This window comes from Mus caroli, unplaced genomic scaffold (assembly GCF_978045245.1).
Source record: "Mus caroli unplaced genomic scaffold, Mus_caroli_1 scaffold_2, whole genome shotgun sequence".
In the NCBI taxonomy this organism is placed as follows: domain Eukaryota; kingdom Metazoa; phylum Chordata; class Mammalia; order Rodentia; family Muridae; genus Mus; species Mus caroli.
In genome coordinates this window covers 120,249,114-120,261,753 of record NW_028227257.1, presented here as the reverse complement: position 1 = coordinate 120,261,753, position 12,640 = coordinate 120,249,114, and the positions used below count along the sequence as shown (strand labels likewise).

At 44.7% G+C, this 12,640-nt stretch overlaps 1 protein-coding gene across 2 annotated transcripts in view; it reads right to left on the bottom strand.

Moving 5' to 3' along the window:
• Nucleotides 1-12,640, bottom strand: part of Ly75 (lymphocyte antigen 75) — a 127,844-nt gene that overhangs the window by 106,745 nt on the left and 8,459 nt on the right. For both annotated transcript variants that reach the window (XM_085834883.1, XM_085834884.1), the window contains exons 3-4: nt 6,822-6,992; nt 3,164-3,328 (exon numbers count right to left, since the gene is read on the bottom strand). In XM_085834883.1, the coding sequence (XP_085691009.1) occupies nt 3,164-3,328; nt 6,822-6,992 (336 nt within the window). The remainder of the gene's footprint in view (nt 1-3,163; nt 3,329-6,821; nt 6,993-12,640) is intronic.

Sequence of the window (12,640 nt, the reverse complement as noted above, 5' to 3'; positions counted from 1 at the left end):
TGTCTGTTTTTAATTGGCACATAGTAACTATATGTGTCTGTGGGTCTGTGTGAAACTTTTGACGTACTGTGCAGTTGAATCAGGGAAATGGGCACACTTATCACTTTAAACACTTATCTTTTCTTTGTGATAAAAGCAGTCAAAATTCTCTCCAGTTATTTTGAAATATACAGGGTATGACTGACAACTACCATCACCTACCTCATTGTGCAAGGGAACACCACCACTCCGTTGTAAATGTTACTTTGTACCTACTGACCGACCTCTCCCCATCCCCCGGCTTTCCTTCCTGCTGCTCTCCGAAGCTTTCCCTTCCCACTCCTCTCAGCTCTTAGGAGATCAGGAGTTTAGATGGCTCTTATGACTGACAGCCTGTGGTGTTCCTCTTTCCGTGCCTCCCCTTACTTCACCTAGCGTAATGTCTGAACTGTCACAAATGCCAGGGATTTCTTCCACTGAGTATATGCCAGTTTTTCTTTCTCTCACTGGGTGGTTGAAATCCTTGTCGATTGCTGTTGGTTATTTATGTTGGTCACCGTGAGTAGCGCTGCCATCAACGTGCAATAGTGGGCATCTCCTTGGCATGCTCTTTTCCTTCCTAGGCTGTGTACCTAGCACAGGAGCTGCCAGATAGTCCTATTTTCAATATTCTGGGGAATCTTATACTAACTTCCTCAATGGTTGCACTACTTTTCAGTTTTCTAGACTGTCCTCATTTGCACAATTATTATTATTATTAATTTATTTTTAATAGCCACTATAATGTAAAGAAGTGATATCTTACTGTGACATTAGTTTGTATTTATCTAGTGGTTAGTTATTTTGAGCATTTAAAACTCCAACCTATCTGTTGACTAGTTTTGTGGCGTTTTACAACTTTCTATTTAGGTCTATAGCTCTTGTTTGATCAAATTTTGCTATTGAGTTATTTGAGTTCCGTACAAATTCTGAATAGTAACCTCATGCCAGATACATAACTTGCAAATACTTCCCTGAGACACATTTGGCTGCCCCTGAGGTTTCTGTTCAGGTCTGACTGCCTATTTCTCTTCCTCCTTCCACAGTGAGCGATGACAAGCCTGATAACTTATGCCTAAATTGAGCCACAGAACTCTACAGCTCCTTCAGAAAGGCTGCAATTGCCCTAACCTGGAACTGTCCTAGCCTTGGAACTGTCCTGGCCTTGGGACTGTCCTAGCATGGAAACTATCCTAGCTTTGGGATTGTCCTAGCTTTGGGATTGTCCTAGCTTTGGGATTGTCCTAGCCTGGGACTGTCCTAGCTTTGGGATTGTCCTAGCTTTGGGATTGTCCTAGCTTTGGGATTGTCCTAGCCTGGGACTGTCCTAGCTTTGGGATTGTCCTAGCTTTGGGATTGTCCTAGCCTTGGGACTGTCCTAGCCTGGAACTGTCATAGCTTTGGGATTGTCCTAGCCTTGGGACTGTCCTAGCCTTGGGACTGCCCTGGCCTTGGAACTGTGCTGGCCTTGGGACTGTCCTGGCCTTGGGACTGTCCTGGCCTTGGGACTGTCCTGGCCTTGGGACTGTCCTAGCCTTGGGACTGTCCTAGCCTTGGGGTGCAGGTCAAGCAGCTCAAGGTGGAAAATTCTCAGGGTGAAGACAAATTAGGAAGTGTTCCTGCCTGGGGCATGTGGGGTTCTCTTTGGAGTTTTAGGGGGACCTGGTTGGTTGTAGGTCCTGAGAAGGGCAGTTATATAGGAAATATGATGAGTCCAAACAACCCAAATCTATCACCACATCTATGTATTGACAGCAACAATAAACCTCAAAAGAAATAACTAAGTAGATGCAAGACAGGTAGAAAGAAAAAGAAAACCCTTTAGGATTTCCAGGGACTCACTAAAGGGGCCACCTCTTATTTCTGGAAATAGATTCCCAGTGTCAATCAAGCACTGATTGCTAAAATGAAAGGCTTTTGGGGAATGATATTTTCATTATATACAAAATATATATCATAATATATAACTAAATACATGATATATCATATATTACATATGTGTATATATGAATTTATGTATGTATATAATATTTTAAATTTCTACTACCCTGAAGATAAAACAAGACCAAACAAACTCCACTCTGCATATCCTTGTTATTCATCCACTTTAGGACTCCTTTTATTTTCTGAGATTTTAATAGTACAATGACATCATTTCCCCCTTTCCTTTCCTCCCTCTACACTGCCCTGTACACCTCTCCCTGCTCTCTTCTAAATTCACAGCCTCCTTTTTCAATGATTGTCACGACATGCATATATGTATATGCTATGTACATACACCGAAATACAAAGACACCCTGCTCTGTGTGTACAATGTCACTTGTACGGATGCTCTCAGGGTTGACCATTTGGTACTGGATAACTAGTCAGTGTGCTCTTCCTCAGGGAGGACTGCTCCTCCTACTCTCAAGATTTTTTAGTTGCTTATAATTCTTTGTGAAGCACTGAGGCCGGGTGTGCGTTCCCCTGTCCATTTAAGCATGTCTTTAGCACTCCTTCCCGGGGCGGAGGCTCCACTCCGTGGTCAAGGGTGCAGATGACCTGTATTCAGGTTCCAGCACTCATGACAGTCTGCAACTCTAGCTCCAATGGATTTGATGCCCGTTTATGGCTTCCCAGTGTACTGACATTCACACATGAAAACACATGCATACACAGGCATGCACATGTGTGCATATGCACAATATTTTAAAAACATTGAAAGAAAATCCTAAACCTCCCCTTGTCCCTGTGCCTTCCTCTCCCATATGAAGACTTTCCACTGAGGTCAGCTAGCATGATTCACTACCAGCTCTGTCTTCCTCGAATTCTCTGTTCTGTGGTGTCCAGGGGTTTAGTGTTCGCCCTCTCCTCTCCATTCTGTCCGTTTAGGATTAGGGCACTAACTGCATCCTGTACTCTAACTTGCTTTCTAAACATCAGTTTCCCCTCTTGTTTCTATCACGAGGTGCATTTCAACACATGGAATATGCTTATGTTCAACCCCCCTTCCCTTTTTTGTTGTACGCTTCAATGTGAAGGTATAGATTTTAAGAGAGGCCAGAAAGGATATCATCAAAAGAGCATGCCTGGTTATTCAGTGTAGAAGAAGAAAGCATCTTTACAATTCCAGCTGTCTGCTCTACCACATGCAAGTTAAACCTACCCGTAATATAGGCTAATTCGGCAGCACTGTGGATACTCAGTAAGTCAGCTCCTTGGTTCTGACAGGAAACATAAGCTTCTTTCCAAGACAGAACTTCCTGATTATTAAATTGGTAGCAACTTCCAATCTGCTCATTCTTTTCCCAGTTACCTTCACAGCCACTTTCTGTTGATAAAGAGATAAATTAATGATCGTAAAATAAGGAAATAGTGTTTTCTGTTACTTGGCGTGCTTACAAGATGGCAAGTCAATTTACATTCTCTTAGGACGTGCCAAAACGGAGGCCGTCACCACATGGAAGATATCTGGGTCTTTTCATTATTCACTGAAATGAAAGTCAGAGCATACCAAATGACTCAAGCGGGCTAACTCTTCTACTTTCCCTCTATGTCCTGTCAGCTACAGTGCCATGTTTGTACCAGTGTTCCTTCATGCCGTTTGCCTGATGATGGAGGCTTCAGTATATGCAGGTGTGGCTCACTAGGCCAATGGAAAATAAGCTCACTTGAACTTGGCAAAGATTGTTGTCTGTAGCCTGACTAGAAAGTACCATATGCACAGAGATGCTATTAAAATGGCCAAGACACAGTGCATAGTGGAAAATGGCTATGACACAGAGCATAGTGACGTCTTTATTTCAGAACTTGAGCCCAAATTTCTCCTTTATATTTGGACAGATGATTGACTACATGAATACAATTAATGATGTAGAACTCACATTACATGTGCACATATAGGCATAAAAACATGAGTGTGCAGTACAGAAGGTTTATAGTGTGTGTGTGTGGTTTGTGCAAGCATGGGTTTGTGCTCATGTTTGTGCTGGCAGGTGCCTGTGCTGGTGTGTGTATGTGCAAGCAGAGACAGGAGGGAGACATCAGGTGTTCTGCTATATCTCTCTTCACCTTCCCCTGAGACAGAATATATCAGTTAACCTGAAGCTACGTTGGCAGCCAGCAAACCCCAGGAATCCTCTTGTCTTCGACCTCCACTGCACTGGGGTTACTGGCAGGCATCCTTAACTATGTATAGCTTTCTCTTTCAAAATTTGGGTGCCAGGGATTTGAATTCAAGTTCTCATGTTTGCATAGCAAGCACTCTTATCCACTTAAATACCCTCCCCCTCCAAGCTATGTAATAGACAGATATAGATATAGATGTAGATGTAGATGTAGATGTAGATGTAGATGTAGATATAGATATAGAAATGTGTGTTTCAGATAAAGAATCTTCACATTGTACCATGATTAAATTATATAGATATTGAGATAACTGGTTCAACATATACTCATTTTCCTATGTGATCCCAGAGAGAGGGAAAACCAATTCAGGCTGGATCACGTGACTTAATGCTCCATCCAGGGAGTTTCAAAGGGGCTTTCCACTACTAGTTACACACCAAATAGTACCAGTTATACCCCGAATAGTACACTCGTGGTTCTATACACTGGAGAGGCTCTCAGAGATCCACTGCTGACTGCACAGAGTGTGTTTGCTCTTCCACGCTACCTCCATGGCTTAGCAAGCCTCAGATTTGAGAATGTGGCAACTCTGGTAGATACACAAATGCACGAACACCCTCTGCCCAAGAAGGCAGCTAGGTACATAGGCAGAGTTCAGTCAAGACAACAAGGCGGACCAGGCAAATATGCTGCAGAATGGGCATCTTACTGGCTTCTCTACCAGGCTTCACAGAAGTGTGGTCTGACTCTGGCAGGACTTTCCATCAACCAGGGCTTCTTCCTCTCACCTGAAATCTCTGACCCAAGCAATAGTGGGAGTTAAACAGAACACTTAGCCACAATTCACTTGTTATAAATGATAAGAAGCAAACACTGTGCACTTTTAAAAATATTCCAGGTGTTTAAAAAGCCCGGGCCTTGGTCTAGAAGAGCAATTCTCATAGAGAGGTCCTCAGGCTCAGCATCATCACAATGACCTGGAAACTTGTGAAACGACTCCACCTCAAATCCACTGACTCAGAACCTTTTGAGGTGGCTCTCTGTTCTAACAAACACTCCAACTGGTATTGGTGTCCCCTAATGTATAGAATTGCTGGCCCTGTCTAACTTCTTCAAGTTGGTCAGAAGCTTAGGGTCTCTTAAGAAGGGATCAGCATACGATACCACCAGGCTACCTTTTCTCTGGGCAGGAAAGTAGAGCCATTTGGGGCAAAGGCTTCACAGCCAGGTTTCTTGGACCTTCAAGACCTTATGCAACTACGTGGTCCACCTTGGCCTCACTGTGCTTTTCTGTAGTTGTTATGGGGCCTGAATGGTTACAACAGATGTTGAAGGCTTAGAACAGTGCCTGACGCTGGGAATGGGGTACTGACAGCCTTATGCCAACTTGACACATGATAGATTTATCAGACGGGAGGTTCCTCAATTGAGAAACACTGCTGTAAGATCTGTCATAAGACAGAGCTGTAAGGCACTTTCTTACTTAGTGATTGATGGGGGAGGGCCCAGTCTATGTGGGTGGTGCTCTGCTGTGCTGGTGGTCTTGGGATCTATAAGAAAGCAGACTGAGCAGGCCATAGGGAACAAGCCAGCAAGTAGACCACTGTATGACCTCTGCATCAGCCTGTGCCTCCAGGTTCCTGCCCTGTTTGAGTTCCTGTCCTGGTTTCCTTCAACGGTGAACAGAGACACAGAAGTGTAAGCCGAATGAACCCTTTCCTCCCTAACTTGCCTTTTGGTCATGGTGTTTTGTCACATTAGTGTAAACCCAAACTAAAGCAAGAGGTCATTTAATTATTCACTATTATTATTATTTACATCGAAGTTCTCTCTCTCCTTTTAATAGACTCTTTCAAACTATTGTCGTTCATTTTCTTTGAGAGATTATCCCCACGCTTCTACAGCTCAGGCTGACCAGAAACTCATCGTTCTCCAGGCTCAGTCTTGTGAGTGCTGAGGTGGTGAGAGTCAGCTCTCACACTTGGCATTCAATGTTTCTTAAGCACACAGCCAGTTACTGTGATTTACTGTAGCTCTCGCCCATTGGCTAAGAAACTGTCTCTGCTATATACCAGACCGTAACATGAGCACGTCTTTGATTTGTCCATTTCTATAAAGAGGAATGAATGCTTTAGCACCCTGGATAGGTTTCTTCTAATGAGAAACAACTTGAAAGCATACCCTTATCTGTTGATGGCGAGCATGGCATGGCGAGCAAACACCATCACTAATTGGGAGAGGGCCAAAGGTATCTCTTTCTCTTCCAGCCTTGGCTTCAGGGCACAGATTTATTTTAAGTAGTCACAATCCTAAATTTGGCTCAGCTCATCTGTACCTGTTGCTCTGGTTTGCTTCAGGAAACTCACAAAGGCGATCTCCTTCTAGACAAGCTCCCGTGTCCCATGCCCCACTTTCTCCTGAAGCTATGACTTCCCACCTGCTGTGCTGAGCTTTCCCCAATGCCCTCCCCCAATCCCATCTTACACAAACGGTCCTGCTTCTCTTCTTGAGCAGCTTCTGAAGGCAAAATTAAAGCTGTACCCAACTTTCTCCCCTTACTGCAAACGCACATTCCTTATCTTGGCTAATATCTGCTGCAGACACGTTAAGTCCTCTTAAACTCCTCCTTCCTCCCTTTGCCTCCTACAAACGCTACTCTCTTCTTGCTATTAGAGAGTTCACCAGCCCATACATACCTGGTAGTAGGCAGATGCCCCACTTTTGATCATATTCATAACTTAGGGTAGTGGCACACCATGGCCCACTATGATCTTCATCACGAATGCAGTCATGGTACCATGTCTCACCAATCAAGAAAGGGAATTCACACGGCCTCCCGTAGGAATTCCCATCTCTGGTGTATATTTCTGTGGGACGGGGAGGAAGAAGAGTAGAGTTCAAGGCTGAGCAACCAGCGCAGGATAGCTAATTTCTAAAACATTTAAAGGAAGAGTGTTGATTTTTACTTCTGAGCCTACAATATCTGAGCGGGCCATATACTGTGGAAAGAGCACAGAGACTGACTGCTCTCCTCTGTCCTTTGAATGCTGGAGTCTCTTGCAGGCGTAGTTTCTGCATTTCGAACTGGGACTATCTGTGTTTAACTCCAGGGTTGCCCACTGTGTATTTAGCAAAATGTAAGGTTTCTTTTCTGTGATGTAAGGTAGCAATGAAAGACCCTGGCTTGATCAAGTGAGAGGAGACTGATTCCAGAATGGAGGTGGGGTGGGCAGACACGGGTACTTCCTCCAAATGGGTATCTTGACAGAGATCCAATTCATCCCCATTTCTTTCCTTTTTATTCAATTTACATTTTGCTCTCTGCCCCCTCCCTGCCATCCACAATCATTCCTCCCTTTCCCCTCTCCTTCTCCACTGAGCAGGTGGGGGATCCCCCCTGGGTTTCCCTCCACCCTGGCACATCAAGTCTCTGTGGGGCTAGGCGCATCCTCTTCCAGAGGCCAGACAAGGCAGCCCAACTAGACTCACCTCCATTTCTTTAGTGAGTGTGAGACTGGCATCACTGACCTATGTGTCGGCTTAGGAACCACTTATGGGATTAGAAAGATGGACAAAGGCTATTGTTGCCCAACGGAATTGAGGCTGTGGCTTTGAGGAAGTGAAGGAAGAGGGCTGCTAGATTCCTGAGTAGATGCGTGGAGTGAGTCAGGATATAGTAATTCAGGTTATGAAAAAAAAACTGGCCTTAATAGGGCAGTCATGGGAGAAGTTGGTGACCAATGGGGTAACTTTTATTTTGGTGATTTTTCTGGTCCCCAGAGAGGCACTGGGAAATTATCACAAAGCAGCTATGCCTGGGAACTCCAGAGGAAGTGCTCAATACTATGTCAATAACTGTCTTCTTGGAAACATGCTTTATAGAGCAGCTAACCACGTATCTATTCCTGTCACCTTTTGTCTATAGCTTCAATTTCTTCAAAACTGGTTATTATCCCATGAAAGAATGGCCATTCAGGAGAGCGCAGGCATCAGATCTCATTAATCTTCATTGGGCCTTAGAGTCCCTCAGAAAGACTCGCAGATGTGTGTTAAAGGATGCTTGAGATAGCATATAATTCTATCTATGGCCTTCCTCATCCTGCAGTGTTCATATGCCCAAGTGAGAGACGACTTGAGTTTGGAAGGTATTACACAGCAGTACAGAAGACGTAGGAACCATCCGGATGCTCCTCTGTAGAAAAAGCATCTTTGTTTTGTTTCCCTATGGCACACAGGTGGCTTTCAAGGGAAGGATTCTGCTAAAGAGGGTGGTGTGACCTTTTGTTTTATAAGGAGCCTGCTCATCACATATGTTTCAAATCTGACCGCACCAAAAATGTCCCCAAGGCGCATGACCAATCTCCCTTCCTTATGACAGTACCGAGAGGACAATCCCTGAGCCTGACGCAACGCTGCTGCTGGGACCTTCAGGGTTTTCTAAAACCTTTTATTTCTGTGTGCAAAGTGCTTTCAGACACATTTCTGTCCTTGTGCCTCACCACAAGCCTGTGAGATCAGAGATGTTGGTGAGATTTCCACTTTTGAGAAGAATAACTACTTTCACACATCGGGTCCCAATCATCACGGACCACAGGGATAAGGACAGCCTCTTGGAGTAGTCACTGGCACACACCAACAACTTTACACCAGTAACTGCTTCTGCAGGTCTCCAGGTACCCATGGCTCAAAGACGGTTGTCACAGTTCTCTGTGTCACATAGTGCACTGCAAACCAACAAGCAAACAAGAGGCAAGCTGGATGCAGGCGGCTAACTATGCTCTCTGTTAACATAAGCGTTTTGTTCTCAATTGTCCTTTGCTGGTGTTGGCCTGCCTGGATCCCATGGATGTTTTTATTACTACAGGCGTCCTGACAAGAATCCTCTCTCACTGTGTGGGTTTAGGCTGACAACATCTTCAAACCAACAACTGAAGATGCCACTGTCACAGACTTGTGAGGTCAGGTGCTTACGTGGAAACCGAATCCGTTAGTAATTGGGGTTTGGCAGGCTCCAAAGAGCCACCAAGCGCACATAGCTTCCGCCCATTCTCTACAGGAGTCAATAAACACCTGTCATTTTAAGATGCCAGCTGAGCCAAGATATCTTAGGATATAACTGTATATACCGGATCTAATTAAAAGCAATTCATTCATAAACTTTTTTTTTTACAGTTAAAGCATTTTTGTGTAAAGACGATTCTTACGGTAAAGTTTGAGGGAGCCCAAAATATAATGGTAAATAAATGCTAATATTGTTAAAGTATATATATATATATAATATATATATATTATACAGGCAGCAAAAGCTAAGGGAGGAATAGAAACGGTTATGTAGGGGAAATGGATCTTCACTTTGATCCCCAGCTTTTCAACAACAGGCTGGGTAACTTTGGACTTTATGTGGTGGGGGCTTGAATATCCTGCTTTCTTTATCCTTGTAAAGATAGACCACGGGGGTGGGCATGGATCAGTATCAGGAGTTAGAGAGAGCGGGCCCAGAGAAGGTTCCTCGCTTTAGAATAGGAAGGGGCACGTGCAAATTTGCAAGTTAGGATTGGCAGGATTAGTATGTGGTTAAAGCTAAAGGTGGGAGGAGAAGAGGGACAACTACTCACAAGGGACCTGCAGCTCTCTGACTGGTAGAGAGTGAGAGGTGTCAGTTACCCAGACAGCCTCAGAGCACGGAGGTAGCTTTGGCCTTGACCTCTGTGCGCATTAAAATCGGGTATAAATTTTTCTCTCTCTTTTTAATATTCATTATTTTATTTATTTACACTCCAGATGTTGCTGCCCCCCCAGTCCCCTTCCCAGTCCCCCTCCCACAGGCCTTCATCCCATTCATCCTCCCCCTTGCCTCTGAGAGGGTGCTCCCCTCTCCCTGAGGATACCTGCTCCCTGGGGTATCACGTCTCTACAGGATTAGGCACATCCTTTTCCACTGAGGGCAGACAAAGCAGTCCTCTGCTACATGTGTGCCAGGGGCCTTGGAGCAGTCCGTGTGTGCTCTTTGGTTGGTGGCTTAGTCTCTAGGAGATCCCAGGGGTCCAGGTTAGTTGAGAGTGTTGGTCTTCCTATGGGGTTGCCATCCCCTTCAGTTCTCTTAGTCCTTCCCCTTCAATAGCGGTCCTGACCTCAGATGTAAATCCTTATTAGGCAGAACTCTATGTGTCTAAAAGGGCATTTCGAGTATTAAATTCAGCCCTGTTGGCTGTGCTCTGGGCTCTGTTGCTCTCCTGGGTACTGATGTGCAGGGCTCTTAGTCTCTCTCCCCATTTCTGTGCTGCTGATCACTTATATATTGATATATAAATAAGAAAACATAAAATAAGAAAGAAGGCAAGTTTCGCTGAAATGAAGACACTCTAAGGACCGAGGGAGTCCAAGATAACAATTATTCTCTCGGACGGAGGGCAGAAAAGCAAAGCCCCAGGGGAGTGTCGCCCCTGATGCATACGCGTGTGCACACACACACACGCACACACACACAAATGCACTCTGAGCCATTCTTTTGGGTTCAGTGTTTCCTTCTAGTTGCCACGTTAGAGAATCATGTTGCACAGTATTTAAGCTTGTCCTTAAGGGGTATCCAGATGGCAATCACTTTAAGTTCAAGCGACAACTCTGTCTTTCCCCTGTGCTCTCTGTCTGTCCCTGTCTGTCTCTGTCTCTCTCTCCTCTCTCTCCCTCTGTCACCCATTTCTTTCTCTGCAGTGCATGTATGTTTGTATGTGTATGTCCTCTTGTGTACATGCGTATGAGGCTAGATGTTGACATAGGTTTTCTTCCTAGATTGCTCTCCATTGCTAGCCAGAGGTCTTGTCTCTATCTCCAGGGCATATAAACCGGCTACCACGTCCAACTAGGATTTCCATGGATGCTAAGGATTCCAACTCGGATCCTCATGCACAGCATGCAGAGCAATCCATTTCCCCACAAAGCCAGCTCCTTGACCCTCAGGTAACAATTCTAAAGTTCAGAGGAGGCTGGCCAATAGACACACTTGAATGATTCAATGGTCATGACCTGAAGGAAAAGAAAACCCCCATCTCCGAGTTTCCAATATTTCTTTATTAAGAGCAGAACCAGACACTCCTGGATTTTATTTTTATATATTTTTTGGTCTTCACAAGAAAAAGAATGAGATTCTTTAAGCAGAAAAATCTGAGCAGATAATGGTTTGGATGGGACTTAAATTGTCTTCCGGAGTCTATGGCCAGATTTAGGAGGAAGTCCTTATCTTCCCTTCAAACTCTGTAAGTTGAATAGACTCAGAAAGAGGGAAGAAAGCTCTCAAAACAAGGGAGGATAGTAGAACTCAGGTGGTATTTAAGAATTTACTTGGAGTTACCCTACATAGGGATAATGTACCTTCCAGAAGCCAGAGGTTTGTCAAATAAAAGCAACCTTCACCAAGAATGTGGTATATGTCCCCTCAAGCGATTGGCCAGAGGTGTCCCAAAGATCCCCCCACAATCAGGCTATTGACACTGCTCTTGGTTGCCCATCAGAACTTAACAGTGAGACCCTATTATTGAAGCTACTACACATACTGGTCACAGGACATGGAGAAATCAGGTGGTATTGACCAGAAAGTTTTCTCCTTGCTTGGGTAGCTTCCGGAGTGCTGGAAGATGCTATCCAGTCTGCCAGGACTGGGAGGGAGTCAGCGACAGTATTACCCAGCTATGAATGCTGTGAGCTACAGTGATAAGAAGTGGCAAGAATTGCCCTTAGGTGGGATGGTGGCATAAAGGTAACGGGGCAACCAACCAACCGATTCCCAATTGCATTGAAGGCCCACTCCACAGGAGGAAATACATGCCTGGTATGTAAATACAGTCAAGATTTATAGTTAGAGATCTCAAAGGCCCTAGGAATGAACTTACTACTATCATCTGCAATGATATAAAACCACTATCTAAATTTATATCTCTCTACCTGTTGACTGGTTCAGCTCTCAGACTTCATCTCAGACACCCCCCCCCAAGTCTTTTTGGTGAACACAAAACCTCACAAGTGGCCAAGCACAACAAGTAGAGTGCTCTGACACAAGCAGAACATCCATAGCACACCCCCTTCCCAAAGCCCAGGAACCATCTCAGGAGAGCGACTGGAAAAGTTGTAAAAAAGCCAGAGGTCTGGGAGAAGAGGAGTGACCTTTGTTTTCAGGATATGACAGGACTACTGCCCTCATGATCTCTTAGCAGCTGTGGAAGTCTGCATAAGATATGTGCACAGTCAAGCCAGCCAACATTCTAGCTTGGCCTGGGAAGGAGTCCTTGAACCCCCACCCCTAACTGAGGACCTGTGACATCAATGGAGGGGAGAGTGGGTTTTCTTTAAGAGTGTGTTGGTAGGCTGACCACATTCCAGAGGGAGGTCCCGCTGCTAGGTCTACATGAACAACACAAAGTAGAGTCGGTGTGTTATTAAAATAAATAAAATAAAATAAAATTGGAAGCTCAGAAGGTCGGGGGTAGGGTGGGGGTGGGCCTGGCAGGAATTAGGAGAAGGA